At 40.6% G+C, this 15,437-nt stretch overlaps 1 protein-coding gene across 1 annotated transcript in view; it reads left to right on the plus strand.

Annotated features, from left to right (window-relative positions):
* LOC102977482 (dynamin-3) overlaps positions 1-15,437 on the plus strand; it is a 306,536-nt gene that overhangs the window by 229,362 nt on the left and 61,737 nt on the right. Inside the window, exons 8-10 of the mRNA XM_055083872.1 lie at positions 1,299-1,434; positions 4,160-4,227; positions 7,538-7,676. Coding sequence (XP_054939847.1) covers positions 1,299-1,434; positions 4,160-4,227; positions 7,538-7,676 — 343 coding nt within the window. The remainder of the gene's footprint in view (positions 1-1,298; positions 1,435-4,159; positions 4,228-7,537; positions 7,677-15,437) is intronic.

The following is a 15,437-nucleotide window of genomic DNA, read 5'->3' on the forward strand; positions in this document are numbered from 1 at the left end:
TCTTTGTTAAACATTTCTTGCATCTTCTCGATCTTTGCCTCCATTCTTTCTCCGAGGTCCTGGATCATCTTCACTGTCATTATTCTGAATTCTTTTTCTGGAAGGTTGCCTAGCTCCACTTCATTTAGTTGTTTTTCTGTGGTTTTATCTTGTTCCTTCCTCTGGTACATAGCCCTCTGCCTTTTCATCTTGTGTATCTTTCTGTGAATGTGGTTTTTGTTCCACAGGCTGCAGGATTATAGTTCTTCTTGCTTCTGCTCTCTGCCCTCTGGTGGATGAAGCTACCTAAGAGGCTTGATGGGAGGGACTGGTGGTAGGTAGAGCTGACAGTTGCTCTGGTGGGCAGAGCTCAGTAAAACTTTAATCCACTTGACTGTTGATGGGTGGGGCTGGGTTTCCTCCCTGTTGGTTTTTGGCCTGAGGCAACCCAACACTGGAGCCTACCTGGGCTCTTTGGTGGGGCTAATGACAGACTCTGGGAGGGCTCATGCCAAGGAGTCCTTCCCAGAACTTCTGCTGCCAGTGTCCTTGTCCCCACGGTGAGCCATCGTCACCCCCCACCTCTGCAGGAGACCCTCCCACACTAGCAGGTAGGTCTGGTTCAGTCTCCCCTGGGGTCACTGGTCCTTCCTCTGGGTCCCGATGCACACACTACTTTGTGCATGCCCTCCAAGAGTGGAGTCTCTGTTTGCCCCAGTCCTGTCAAAGTCGTGCAATCAATTCCCACTAGGCTTCAAAGTCTGATTCTCTAGGAATTCCTCCTCCTGTTGCCAGACCCCCAGATTGGGAAACCTGACGTGGGTCTCAGAACCTTCACTCCAGTGGGTGGACTTCTGTGATATAAGTGTTCTCCAGTCTGTGAGTCACCCACCCAGCCTTTATGGGATTTGATTTTACTGTGATTGTGCCCCTCCTACCGTCTCATTGTGGCTTCTCCTTGTCTTTGGATGTGGGGTATGTTTTCTGCTGAGTTCCAGTGTCTTCCTGTCCATGACTGTCCAGCAGCTAGTTGTGATTCTGGTGTTCTCGCAAGAGGGAGTGAGAGCACATCCTTCTACTCCGCCATCTTGGTTCCTTACTTTTAAAATATATATTTTAAATTAAATGTCTGAAATAAATCTTAATAACATGTATTTCATATAGTTACATTTTGAGTAATGAATAGAGTGCAATGTTAATTCTGCCAGTAGGTGCCGCTAAGAACACCAGGAAAAGAATTGCTAACCATAGCAAATTAAAATGAAAAATGCGAAACCTTGTAACTTTAACTTGAATTTATTTCTCTTTCACAATTATAGGATGGTTCAGCAATTTGCTGTGGACTTTGAGAAGAGAATTGAAGGGTCAGGGGATCAAGTAGATACCCTGGAGCTCTCAGGGGGTGCTAAAATCAATCGTATTTTCCATGAACGTTTTCCTTTTGAGATAGTAAAGGTTTGTACCAAATGTTATTTTTCCTTTTGTTTAATTTCATTTCTATTTCTGTTCTACATAACTTTTCATAAATGTTATGTGAGTGGTAAGTGGTTTTCTTTAAACAAAAGCCTCCATACTCAGGTGATGAGATTTAGGAGAGAAGTTAATTTCTTACTGATGGTTCTGATTTTATTTAATGGGATCTAATGAAATTTCAATAATTCAACAGTGACTAATTGGTTTATTTGTTGTCTAATTAATTTAAAAATATTTCTTGAGTACCTACTGTGTACCAGTGATCTACATGCCAGGGATCAAGACAGAGATACTGTCTGGTGGGAAAAGACAGAAAATTAACAAATAAAAAAAGAAAAAAATATCAAGTATTATTATGTAACATAATATGAGAGAGAGCGGAGTTGCATAAGCCACTTTTTTTTTGGTCAAGCCTAAGAGCTAACATTTATTTAAAATTTTTTTATGGAATATCAATTTATTGGATTATATAAGATGAAAAAAAAGACTAAGAATCAGAAACTGTTCACATAAGAAAGGTATTGAAAAAGTAGAATATAAGTGTAAGCACGTTGGAATTAACATTTTGTGAAAAATACAAATGATAAAACTTGGTAGATAACTCAGGCACTACCGGGAAACAATTATCCGTAGTTCCCCATTGGCTAAGTCAGTTTTGATGGAATATTCAGGCAAGGTCTCTCTGACTACGGAGCCTTTAAAACATGACCTGAATAGCACGAAGAGGTCACCTGTAAGTATCTGGAGGAAGAAGGTTCAAGGCAGGACCCCAAGGACAAAGCCCTAGAACAAGCACCTGTACGGCCCGTGAGGAACAGCTGAGGCTGGGGTAGAGCTGATGAACGGGTCGGGGGGAAGAAAATGAATTCGGAGGAAGGAAGTGCCCAGGGCTTTCTATGTTGCTGTGAAGTGTTTACATTTAACAATGGAAAGTTAGGGGAGAGTTTTAAGGATTTGGTTGGTGACTGGATTTGGTTGGTGATTTTAAAAGAACACTGTGGGGCTTCCCTGGTGGTGCAGTGGTTGAGAGTCCGCCTGCCGATGCAGGGGACGCGGGTTCGTGCCCCAGTCTGGGAGGACCCCACATGCTGCGGAGCGGCTAGGCCCGTGAGCCATGGCCGCTGAGCCTGCGCGTCCGGAGCCTGTGCTCCGCACTGGGAGAGGCCACAACAGTGAGAGGCCCGCGTACCGCACAAAAAAAAAAAAAAAAAAAAAGAACACTGTGTGGGTTGGATTGTAAAGGGGCAAGAGTGGACTGAGGGAGACAAGGTGAGTTAAACAGTAGGGCCAGAGCAGGGGTGGATCTACTTTCTGTGGGGCCTGAAGCCTATACAATTTTGGGGACCCCCTTGAAGAAGAAGAATACAAAATTATAAACACAGACACGGGTCTTGGAAGGAGCTTATGCAAGGGAGAAGTCCTGAAACTTAAACTTCTTTAGCTTTATAGTAAAAATGCCTCAGAAGAGAGGCTTGAGAGAAGTGGATGGATTTGTGATTTTGGAGGTAGAGACAGTGGGGATTGGATTGATATGGGAGATGCAAATAAGAGAAGATTCAAGATGACTCCCAAGATTTTGGCTGGCACAATTGAGCAAATGTTAGTGCCCATCAGATGAGGGGAACTGAGGAAAAGTTCAGTGTGGAAGTATGAATCAAGAGTTTTGTTTTGCATATGTTCAGTTTGAAATGCCCAATAGGCAGCTAGGTAGTTTTAGGGACTGTTACTTGCCTCACATACAGAGGCGGGTGCTTATTTCTTGATGTGAGAGGCAGATGGGTAAATAGACAGTTTCATTAAAATGTGCTAGGTAAAGTGACAAACTTCAGCGTAGGGTGCTATGGAAACAAGGCTCACGGACATGAATCCCAGCCCTACTGTGTAAAGGAGCCTGGCTTCTGAGCTGACTTAAGAAGGATGAGCAGCTAGTTAAGCAGGAAGAGGTGGGATTAGTTGAGGGAGAGGTTGTTCCAGACAGAAAGGGAGGAATGGTAAAGGCTGAGCTGTGGAACTAAAGCAGTTCATTGTTCTATGGCATAAAGTGTGAGGGGGAAAATGGACAGATAATGATGCTGGAGAGGCCAAATCTCAAAAGTTAGGGGCTGAATCAAATGTTCTCTTGATGTCCCTTCCACCTCTAAGCTCTATGACACTTTGATCCTACTTCCAAATAAATTTAAGATACCTAGAACTTATGGGAAATTTTTATACAGTAGTCTATCCTGTGTTGGATTGGCAAAATATTATTAATTTCCTCTTTTAAAGAGGCTTTGAACTCAGGTGGTTAAAATGGCCAGGGAGAAAAGACAGCCATTGTTAATCTCAGCACAGCTGGACTGCTGTTGTACATCAGGTGACACTCTTATTTATGCATTCATATGTGAATACATTTACTATATTCAGCAAAAGAATGAAGAATTATATATTCAAATGAATAGCCAGATTTATGTCCAGAAGTCATCCTTTATGCACAGCACTCCTTATCTATAATAGAGTTAAAATCCGCTGCACTAAAACTCCCAGAAATCCCTAATGTTCTGTGTTGCCTTGAACTTTATATGAACAGATGTTTTGACCATCTGGGTTTAGGTTAGGAAAGACATGAGTCTTTATTAATAACGGAGTCAAGTTATTCTCATTTTTTAATATTCAAAGATATTATTATTCAAAGGAATTGTCATAACTCTGGCTCATTTTGCATCTGCAGATGGAGTTCAATGAGAAAGAACTGCGAAGAGAAATAAGCTATGCAATCAAAAACATACATGGTATCAGGCAAGTGCTTCACATTTTCATTGTCTTCAGTTCAAGCTACTAAAAAAAGTTAATGTTTATGAATGGCTAGTGAAGTAGCCTTTTCATCATCTGAGCAGAGTAGAATCTGAGCAGGTGGGAGTAAGAAATAGGAAATCCTCGTTTGGATTCAATGGTAATTTCTAGTATTGGCATACTGTCTGTTTACAATTCAAAAAACAAAAACCCTTTCTGCCCTCACAGCACTGTGCTCTGAACAATCAGGGATTTACTGATGAACAAGACCTTGTTCTTCAGGGCTTTGTATTTCAGGGACAGAGGCCAGACTTGCTCACAAGTGATCATTACTTACACAGAGACCAAATACATTAATTTTGGCTGGATTTGTGGAGCAAGATTGGGAATGATTAATGAAGGTGGTTACTTTAGAGTCACACCTTGCCTGTTTTGAGAACAAGAATGATTTCAACAAGCAAAGGTGTCTGTGTGGATACATGTGCTTGTGTAGTATGTGTGTGTGTGTGTGTCCGTTTGTGTGTGTATGGGGTAGGTGGCAATGCAATGAGATGTGAGAGGAGGGAGATTGTTGAGGCTGGAGGAGAAAAGAGGGGGCTTAAAGTGGAGGGAGTAATGTGAGCAAAGGCATGGATGTGGCAAAGGGCAGCACGTATTTGTGGAGCAGGAAGCCATACATTTGGACTGGAGTTAGGAATGTAGACAGGAGAGTGGAGGGACATGAGGCTGGGAGGAGAACTTGTACCTGAATTCACCCTTGTATGAAGTGGAATTATTTTCATTTACTTTCATTACTGAAATAAATGATAAAAAATAATTGAATTGATAAAAATAATTGATAAAAAATAAATGGATTTAAAACACACATTTCTTGAGTTCATGTATAGAGGGCTAAATACAATGTAATGGAGCATATGTTAAATTGAGGCATCCTGAATTCAAGGTAAGAAGACAGGTTGCCTACTTCATGATCATCTTACATGAAGGAGGGATCCCCAGTCCATTGGCCGGTTGTATCTCAGCTTTTGCCACAGGGCCAACTTTAGACTATTTTGGGAACAGAAGTTGAGAGAGCAAAACTTGACCCTGAGTGTGCGTGTGATGGTTGATTTTCCAAAGGAGTTATGACATTTGAATTATCTATCCTTAAAAAATTTAGAAAATCTCGTCTACAAGTCTCAAATAGTATGGGCAAATATGCATTCACAAAGTGGAAAGGAGACAACATCTATAACCACATCCAATGTTTTTTTCTTAACCTTCAACAGGATTTCTAGTTCACTATTAATTCTATTGCCTGTCCCTCAAATCCAGAATACATTTGGTACAGAAACTATGTCTTGCTCTTTAGCTGGGCAGAGCTAGTATGTGAATATACGGATTTGATAAATGCAGTGGAACCAAATTACATTTTGTGGGGGGGTGGGTCATAAAGTATTTTACTTAATCAAATACAGTAGTTTTACTTCGCTTTTAAAACTCCTTACCAGTTACATTTTCGTTGAATGTAACTGCAAAAGCTCAGTAATTCAGGATTGTAGATTTCTGATTTACATGCATACCAACAGAAGAGATTGGTTGTTACTATTATTCTGGAGTTCATTTGCCTGTAACATGATAAGAAGTGCACAGTGTCCTGAGTATAAGACATATTAATGGTGTGATTATTTATGCTCTTAAATACACTTAATTTGAAGAGTTTTGTTCCCAACTGATTCTGTTAGATATTTGAATGATAGAAACCATCTTTGCCCACTGGGGACCCACCTGATGGTCCTTCTTCGTTCTGCTAACACTGAGTGCCAGTGATGAGCAAGGGATCCCTCCTTGTGGGGAAAACAAAGATAAAGACAATAACGACTCTCCCTACCAGTGTAGTACCAGGACTAAAATATGTGCTCAGACTACTGTAGTGCAAAGTAGGACACTGGGATTCAGAGAAGGAAGACCTAGTCAGCAGCAGGACTGGAGGAGGCGAGCTGTAGGAAGTGGTTATTTTTGGTCCGGTCTTTGAAGCATAGGTGGGATTTGGACAGGCTGAAATTGTGGGAAAGGTGAAATGAACATCATAGATGAAGGAAAAGACATACAATACTAGTATGAATATGTTTGTGGAAAGGCAAATGGTCTGGTTTGGCTGAAACGTAGCGTGCATGAAAGGAAGGAGGAAAATAACCTCAAAGGAATATTAGGGACAGACGGGGGAAAATTTTTAACGTCAGACTAAACAACGTGGATTTTATTCTGTATCCAAAGTGGAGAAATTACAATTAACAATATAGTATGATTACTACAGTGCAATTAGAAACGGAGGTGGGCACAGAGTGCTAAGTAAATAAGAAGGGACATAGAATAAGGCTGCTAAAATGGAAGTGTTAAAGAAATCTGCCAAAAGAGGTACCATAAAATTGAGTGTTTCAGGAAGAGAAGGTAACCAAATAAAGGAGAGGGAGGAGGGTCTAGGATGGGGAGGATCAACCACCAACATCTGGAGCCTGCACGTCTTTGGGCATGGCATATGCCAGAGTTCAGGATCCCTCTTATTGTAGCATTTCTCCATTGACCTTTTGTTTAAATATGACTAATCATTTTTTACTTTTTTATGAAACACACACACATCCACACACATACCTGCTTTCCTGAGCTTCTGTACAGCATGAGAAAAGCATTGTTATGACATCAGTTTGAATTAATTCCATCCAAATGAAAAGATACTTGCTACTTTGTTTATCATTTGTCATTTTTGTAAATTCACAATTTAGGCATTCTGGGCTCCAAGCTAGTTCCACTTAACTGCCTTCCTTTTCCTTCAGCACCCCAGGACCTCAAACTGGGAACCACTGAGCTCATTATAATACAGCTCTCCTGGAAAGAATATGTTGTGTAGTCCAGGAATGCTACTATTTCAGTGTTCAGAAAGTGAAGATCATTTTCTACTCCATGAAGGAGAAGAGAGGATTGCTTTTGGAATACTTTAGAAATAGAAATGTAAATTTAGGACACCATTTCTGTTGTAGCATTCCTTTGTATTGCTGTGAACCAGTGAGTTGAGACAAATGACAGTTAAATATTGAGGGCCACATTATGATCCTTGAAAACGTTTTGGGAACTGTTTTTAGGTAATGTTAATCATCTATAGAATGTATTAAGGATATTATTACAAATGATACTATGGATAGAATAAATCACGATGTAACTTTTAAACTAGGCTTTTTGTATGCTTTAAGTAGAGTGTCAATTAAAACATTTTTAAAAAGAGCATTGAATATCATTCAATTTAAAATATCTAACGTGCTGCTTTCTTTCTTACATTCAGGACAGGATTGTTTACTCCAGACATGGCATTCGAAGCAATAGTCAAAAAACAAATTGTAAAGCTGAAAGGGCCTTCCTTGAAGAGTGTAGATCTGGTAATACAAGAATTAATCAACACTGTCAAGAAGTGTACCAAAAAAGTAAGTTTGAATTATGTAACTTTGCAACCAGTAACTACTTGGTTTACCCATCTTTCCTACCCTGCTATATGCCTCTCTTTCCCTGACCCTCCACTTTGTCATAGAAGGTTGTGTGTTTGCTCAAGGGGAAGGATTGTGAAAAGTACTGAGTGGGAATTGCTTTCATGATAGATGGGCATATTCACTTCTATCACCCCATTCCAAATAGGGTTGTTGTCTTAATCAGGTAAACATCACTTTAGAACAATTAAGTGATTGCCCTAAACCAGTTTTTCCTGTGGTGCATGGATGGGAGTAATTGTTAGGGGAAGGGAATCAGTGATATTGTTTGTAACAAAAAGGTAATTCTTCTAAATTTTAAATGAATTCCACTTGAACCTGGATGTTCTGGGAAGGGGCATTGTGGTATAGTAGTTAAGAGCCCAGCCTCTGAGGTCCAGTTATCTAGATTCAAATCCTGGCTCTGCTATTTACTTGCTGTCTGACCTTGAGCATCATACTTAATCTTTATATTTTTGTTAATTTCTGTGTGAAATGGGGATGATGATGATGATGATGATGATAATATCACTTCAGTGAGGATTAAACAAGATGATGCCTGAAACCCATGAGGCACTTAACACATTGATTAAACATAGTAAGTGCTCAGTAAATGGTGGTTAATCTATAAATGGCCATTTTTAGTAGCACCCAATATTCTCCACCTTGTAATATTTATTGTAATATTTATTGATGGAGAGTAGTTGGCAAGAGACTTCCCAATCTGGGGGCTCTTCACTGAGGAACATGGAGGAATTGTGCTGGATTCCATCCATTCCATAGGGACATGAAAGGGGTACCCTGTATTGGAAAATGTAAGAAGGGAATTACTGATGGTGTTAGGATAGGGTAGGCCTAGCCCTATGGCAGTTACTGTTGTTACTGTGATTATTTCTTGAAAGTATAGATACTTCCGATTTTGTTAGTTTTGTTACCCTTCCCTTTCTGTATGGTTACTGTGAGTAACATTCCTGAAAAACCAGTGAGAAGAAAGAGAGAATGAGTATGAGTGTTGGTTCCCAGTTACCTTGCAGAAAAACTCAGATGAAGGAAAGATATAAGTAGTGAAAGAGGAAAGGAAGCTAAATTTAGGAATTCAGGATTGTCAATGCTAAAAGAAAAGGAGTAAGTGGAACTAGCTTGGGGCCCAGAAGTGGCTCTGGAGCTTCAGATCCCTTCTCTAGACTTCTTACTATTCTTCTACTTTGTTCCTTAAAGTTCTATGTTCTCTTCTCTAAAATAGGAAAAGCCATAGACATTAAGGGACTGAGGAAAGGGAAAAGAATGCACATGGGGAAGAAAAAAATGTCTTTATGCCAGCTCTTCATTTGGAAACTTGAAGCCATTTAATAATACTTCACATCCCTCCTGTCCTTGCCTATACCTCAAAATTCAGTTAGTCTTGTCACCTGTTTATTGGCCTCCTCTTAACTGACTTGCTGAACTAACTGAAACTGCATTCTCTATTTAATCACATGGATTGCCGCCCTCAGCATATAGATGTCTTCTTCAGCCAAAAGCTTCTCTTCAGGTTGCCAATGCATTCCTGCTTCTACCAGTTAAGTGGTCTTCTTTCCAATGGCCAGTTGTGCTGTGTTTGTCCTCAAACCTGTTTAGCCAGTTTTCCTTCTTATTTTAATTATGTAGTTTAAGTGACGAGTAAATAAATTGATCAAATGCTGGAAAGACTTTGAATTTTGTTTCCATAAAAATCCAGCTTTGGAATGACTTAATAAAGGTTAGCTACAAAAGCTTTGCAATTGATTAGGTGTAGGTAGGACAAGGCTAAAAGTATATGGGGGAGGGCGGTGATAAAAATCTAGATGGGCTCTGCATTCAGATGATTTCCCGAGTGTCTTTATGTTTCCCCTCCACTTTAAAGAAAGCAAAACTGGAAATCACAGATGAAGGATGTGGTTTATGTAAGACAGAAGATGCATAACTCCAATCAGCAGATCCATATGCAGAGAACAGGCCTTGGCCTCACATCAAAAGATTGGCACATGTGTGTACATTTATGTTTTAAGTTATATAAAGTGTTTATGGTATGTATGAATCTTTTTTTTTTTTATCACTTCCCATTGTATCCAGCTTACTGGAAAACCAACAGTTGGTGCCGATGGCATGGGACGAGACAGCTTCTTCCTGGACACTTTTTGGCTTTTATTCTTTCCTTTCCACCCTTTGAACCTCCTTTTCCATTAAGCTCTCTAGACCAGTGGTGGTTGTTTATTTGTACTGTCTTCTCAAAACATTTTATATGTTGCCTTAAATAAAACCTAGCTTTCTCCCTGAGATTATTGTTTACCCTTCAGCTCCCTTCACTGAAGGATATTTATTGGCCCAAACTCAAAGAATCTAAAGGCCTGGATCAGGCATGACATTTGTGTACTTCTCCATTTGTGGCTTCCAAACATTATTCCTTCACCTTCCTATAAAAAGTCTTCCATTAAGGCCGGGTGTTACCAGCTCTGCCACCCTTCTCTCTTCTATTCACTGTCACCATCAGGTCCTGGTCACTGCCTTGTATTCATCAAGATATTTAGAACTTGGCTTACATTTTTCATCTCCATCCTAAATTCACCTTCAACTTGGATGACTTCAGTAGAGGTCATGTCCAACACCCAGGAGCTGCTGCTCTTGGAGATCTTTGACTGCAGTGGTTCTCCATTCATTCCACACTAGCATCACACTCCTTGTGACCTCTTCCAGTCCCTGTCATGATGGACAAATGTTCTACCAAAAGATTCTTCAGAAATTTAAAACTCTAAATCTAGGGTTTTCAGAACACTGATTACCCCCTTCTACCCTCTTTTAGCTTTTAAGTCAGTTGGAAAATTAGTAGGAAAGCTTAAAGGAGAATTGAAATTTAGTATCTGCTTTGCTGCTGATAAATCTAGGTTGGAAAACATGGCTGGGATTTCCTACTGAAGTGGGATCCTCCCGTTACTTTCTCTTGCAGCCGTTAACCTCAGGGTCCACAGTGGCGGAGAGAGTGAGATGTGCACCCAGAAGGAGCACAGCGTGTTTTGGCTAACCTTACACCTTCGGGCCTCTACAGTGAGCAGTGATGTAGTGCGCCTGCTCCACGAAGCAGAGAGCTGTGAGCCAACACAGGTCAGAGGCTCACAGGTCTCCTTTTGTCTTGTCTTTTTTTTTTTCTTTCCTGCACAGTGACGAAAATGACAAGGGCTTCTCCTGTAGTACTTTCTCAAGAGAGAAGAAATGTTGGTGGAAGTTCCTACTTTATGAGTGAGGTGTGAAGGGTGCTGGGGAGGAGGAAGGGAGAGAGCAGTTCTTCTCTATACCTAAATTCTGCCACAGGGTCCAACCCTTCCAGCTCTCTCACTCCTTTACTCTCCCTATAACCAGTCTTTAAACTCAAAGGGACCTCAGACCTTTGCCTTCTGTTTTTTGATTTTTTTTTTCCTTAGCTACCTGTCCCTTCCTGATTTTATTGTATTTCCTGACCATTGTATCAGTCTGGGTCCAATCAGAAGAGAGAAACCACACAGCAGTTTGAACAGGGAACAGTTGCTATAAAAATGTATTAAGAGCTTCCCTGGTGGCGCAGTGGTTGAGAATCCACCTGCCAATGCAGGGGACACGGGTTCGAGCCCTGGTCCGGGAAGATCCCACATGCCGCAGAGGAACTAAGCTCGTGTGCCACAACTACTGAGCCTGTGCTCTAGAGCCCGTGAGCCACAACTACTGAGCCCGCATGCCACAACTACTGAAGCCCGTGCGCCTAGAGCCCGTGCTCCACAACGAGAGAAGCCACTGCAATGAGAAGCCTGCGCACTGCAACGAAGAGTAGCCCCTGCTCGCCGCAACTAGAGAAAGCCTGCGCGCAGCAATGAAGACCCAACACAGCCAAAAATAAATAAATAAACAAAATAAATTTTTTAAAAAATGTATTAACTGTAACATGGGCTTGGAGGAATGAGGGATTGGCTAGTAAAGAGTTAAGAGAACAACTGAATATAAGGGTAGAAGCTGTAAGGAGCAGATGGTAAGGTACCATCTTTAGGGGAACATCCAGGAAAGAGGGCCCCTGACCAGGGCTGAGACTGGGACTTCCTTGAAGTGGGCCTGGATGTGACTCACTGGGTGGCAGAAAAGTTGCCATAGTGTCATGCTGCAGTGAACTCTGCCCTCTGTGCTGGGAGGGAAAGGGTGTCCATGGGGAGGTGTCTCCTTGGAGACACTCTGCTGCCAACTGTTCAAGGTGGGGGCAGTGGCTGCCTTGTACTGCAGTAGCCTGCTTCAGCCTGCCTTTTCCTCCCTCAGTGTCTCTCCAGGCCCCGCCTCTCCTGACAAAACTTCACTTGGTGCCAGCCAGCAAAGGAAAAATACTTAGAGGGCCCAGGATTATTTTCACAGAGGGGGCAAGCAGGTTGAATTTGGAGCTGAGAGGCAATAAATTGACAAGCAGTACATTTACCTTTAACTTTCTGATCTGTTACTTTAATTCCTCTTGGATTAACTTTGCCACCTGTTAAAACTCTAAGGCTGGTCGAATTTACTATTGTCTTTTATCTCCCTTTCCCCCAGATTGCTGAAGAGCTTGGAGACAACCCTCTATCTGTGTGGATTAGTGCCACATAATATACCCATTGTCTTCAGCATCTCATTAGTTAGTGACTTGCAGTGTTCTCCACCATAGTGACATTAAACTTTTAACACTCTTTTTAAGATGCTTTGCTCATCACTTTCAGTAATGATTTCACGGAGAGAATAGAGGCCATAAATGGGAACATTAATTTCTCGCCCCCAAACCTCTGTGTATTCCCAGCCATGCCCACATCCTTCTCTCTGTCTCTGTTGAAGTATTAATCCTGACCAGGGCTGGGCTTCTACCGGTACTCTCACCTACTTAAGAACTTACTCTCTGGATTCCTCTGTTTCCTGAATTGTCACCTTCTCCATCACATTTTTAAATAAGTCAATGTATAAATATATTTATGTCCCTCCTGACTTATAAGTAACAAAAACCTGTCTTCTGCCCTATTCCTCTCCTTTTCTTCATGGCCACCCTTCTTGGGGAAAAAAATAGTTTATGCTCACTATATCTTTACTGTCTCACCTCCAGTTAATTCTTTAACCCTCTGAAGTTTGGCTTCCACCCACCACTCTATTGAAATAATTATGGTAAAGGTTAACCAGAGACTCGATTGCCAAATTGAAGGGACACTCTTATTCCCTTTATTGAATTCCACTCTCTTTTTGAAGCTGACACCTCTCTTTCTTGGATTCTCCTCCATCTTTCTCATGATTCTTCTTCCATCTCCTTCAAGAGCTTTTCCACATTTGCCTGCTTCTAAACACTGGAGTCCCCCAGAATTTACTCCTGGTTTCCTTCTAGTCTCTCTCCTTTCTCCCTGGCAGATCATATCTCCCATAGTTCAGCTATCACTTAAAACATTGTTGATTCTCAAATCTATACCACCAGCTCAAGCTTCTTAACTGAAACTGTCTACAGTCTACTGCAACTACCTTCTCTTCTTACTTAAGGCTCTAAACAGTTTTTTGGGTTTTTTTTCCCCCAAACTAAATTACTGCAGTGACCTCCTAACTGATCTTACTGCTTCTAGACTGGTCATCTTCAAATTCATCGGCCTCACTGTTGTCAAAATGGCCCTTCTAAAATACGCACACATATTTTTTGCCTGTTCCCTCAAAATTATTCAGTGTCTTCTTATACCTTAAGAAAGTTCAAATCATTTGTGCCTGTGTTTAGTTTTCACCCTCTGATCCCTGAATAACTCTCCAGCTACATCTGTTGTCACTTTTTGCTTGCTTCAGCCCTTCTAAGTGATTTGCACTATTCACAAAGATTTTTTGTGCCTTTAATATTTGTACATGTGATTTTGTTTGTTTAGAGAGTCTCCTTAAGATACAGCTCAGTCATCGTTTTTCCTGAAGGGCCTCTGTGAGCCCTTTCTTGGTCTCCATCCTCACAACCTTCTTAGTGTTTTAATTGTAACCCTCTGTTTACTTCTATCATAACAATTATGATACTGCATTGCAATTTGTTTGTAATTTATTTGTTTAGGTGAATGCCTCCTCTTGCTGATGATAAGCTCCTTTTAAAAAAGAGCTGTCTTTTATCTTATCTTTGACATCTAACCCAATGACTAATCCTACATGAGACATTCTATAAATATTTATTAATAATTTAGATATTTTAAAGTTATCCTGATGGTAAAGAAATCTGTACTTGGTTTAAAAAGAATATTTTAATCACTCCTTTTTAAAAAAAAATTTATTTTATATTGGAGTATAGTGTCAGTTGTACAGCAAAGTGATTCAGTTATACATATACATGTATCTATTCTTTGTCAAATTCTTTTCCCATTTAGGTTATTGTGGAATATTGAGCAGAGTTTCCTGTGCTATACAGTAGGTCCTTGTTTATTATCTACTTTAAATATAGTGGTGTGTACATGTCAATCCCAAACTCCCAATCTATCCCTCCCCGTAGTTCTTTTTCTGAGATCTTGGATCATCTTCACTATCATTACTCTGAATTCTTTTTCCGGTAGATTGCCTATCTCCACTTCACATGGTTGTTCTTCTGGGGTTTTATCTTGTTCCTTCATCTGGGACATATTCCTCTGCTGTCTCATTTTGTCTAACTTTTTGTGATTGCAGTTTCTTTTCCACAGGCTGCAAGATGGTAGTTCTTCTTGCTTCTGCTGTCTGCCCTCTGGTGGATGAAGCTGTCTAAGAGGCTTGTGCAGGCTTCCTGATAGGAGGGACTGGTTCCTGCCCACTGGTGTGTGCAGCTGGGTCTTGTCCCTCTGGTGGGCAGGGCTGTGCTCAGGAAGACTTTAAGCAGCCTGTCTGATGATGGGTGGGGCTGTGTTTCTGCCCTGTTGGTAGTTTTCAGCTTTTTTTTTTCTTTTTTGTCAATGGTTGTTCAGTAATTAGTTGTGTTTTTGTAAGAAGGGGTGAGCTCACGTCCTTCTACTCCACCACCTTGCCACTTCCTCTAGTCACTCCTTTTAAAATGATAAAATTTGGATAGGTTTTCTTTCAAGTATCTATCCTTTTCCTTATTCCTCAATTTGATGTTCTTGATATTAGGCCTTATTATGTCTACCTTCAATTTTTTTTCACCTTAAAACTGGTCTAATTAAAGTCTTTTGTAAAGCAAAATAATCCTAATTAAAGTTGAGTATGCCAGGACTTAATTATTTGACCCCTTTTGAACACAACCCATAGATGAGGTGACCATATAATTTATTGTCCAACACAGATTTGAGATTAAAAGGGGGAGCTATCAATACTTTCACTGGAATCATATGAGTAAACCAAGACTGCTCCAGGCAATCTGAAATGTATAGTTACTCTCACTGTATTGTGAATATATATATATATATAAGAATATATGTGAATATATATATATAAACTTAAAACAATATTTTCACTTACAATTGCTCATGTTGAATTTCTTATGTGTAAAATACTTAACTTTTCTTTTCCTTAAGCCACATAAATAAACATCAGTGAAACACATGGGATTTATGTGTGTTCAGATAACAAGGCCCAAAGCTAACCTGGGGGAATGCACTTCTTCTCGGATGTTTTCTCACTGTGGTCTCTGGGGCACTGGAGGATAAGACAGGGACATTAGAGTTTTATGAGCTGTTTGGCTTCACTCCAGGGACATCTCAACTTTGGAGTTTTTCTGGTAGGCATCATCTTTCAGCTGCTTTT

This window comes from Physeter macrocephalus, chromosome 4, assembly GCF_002837175.3.
Source record: "Physeter macrocephalus isolate SW-GA chromosome 4, ASM283717v5, whole genome shotgun sequence".
Lineage (NCBI taxonomy): Eukaryota > Metazoa > Chordata > Mammalia > Artiodactyla > Physeteridae > Physeter > Physeter macrocephalus.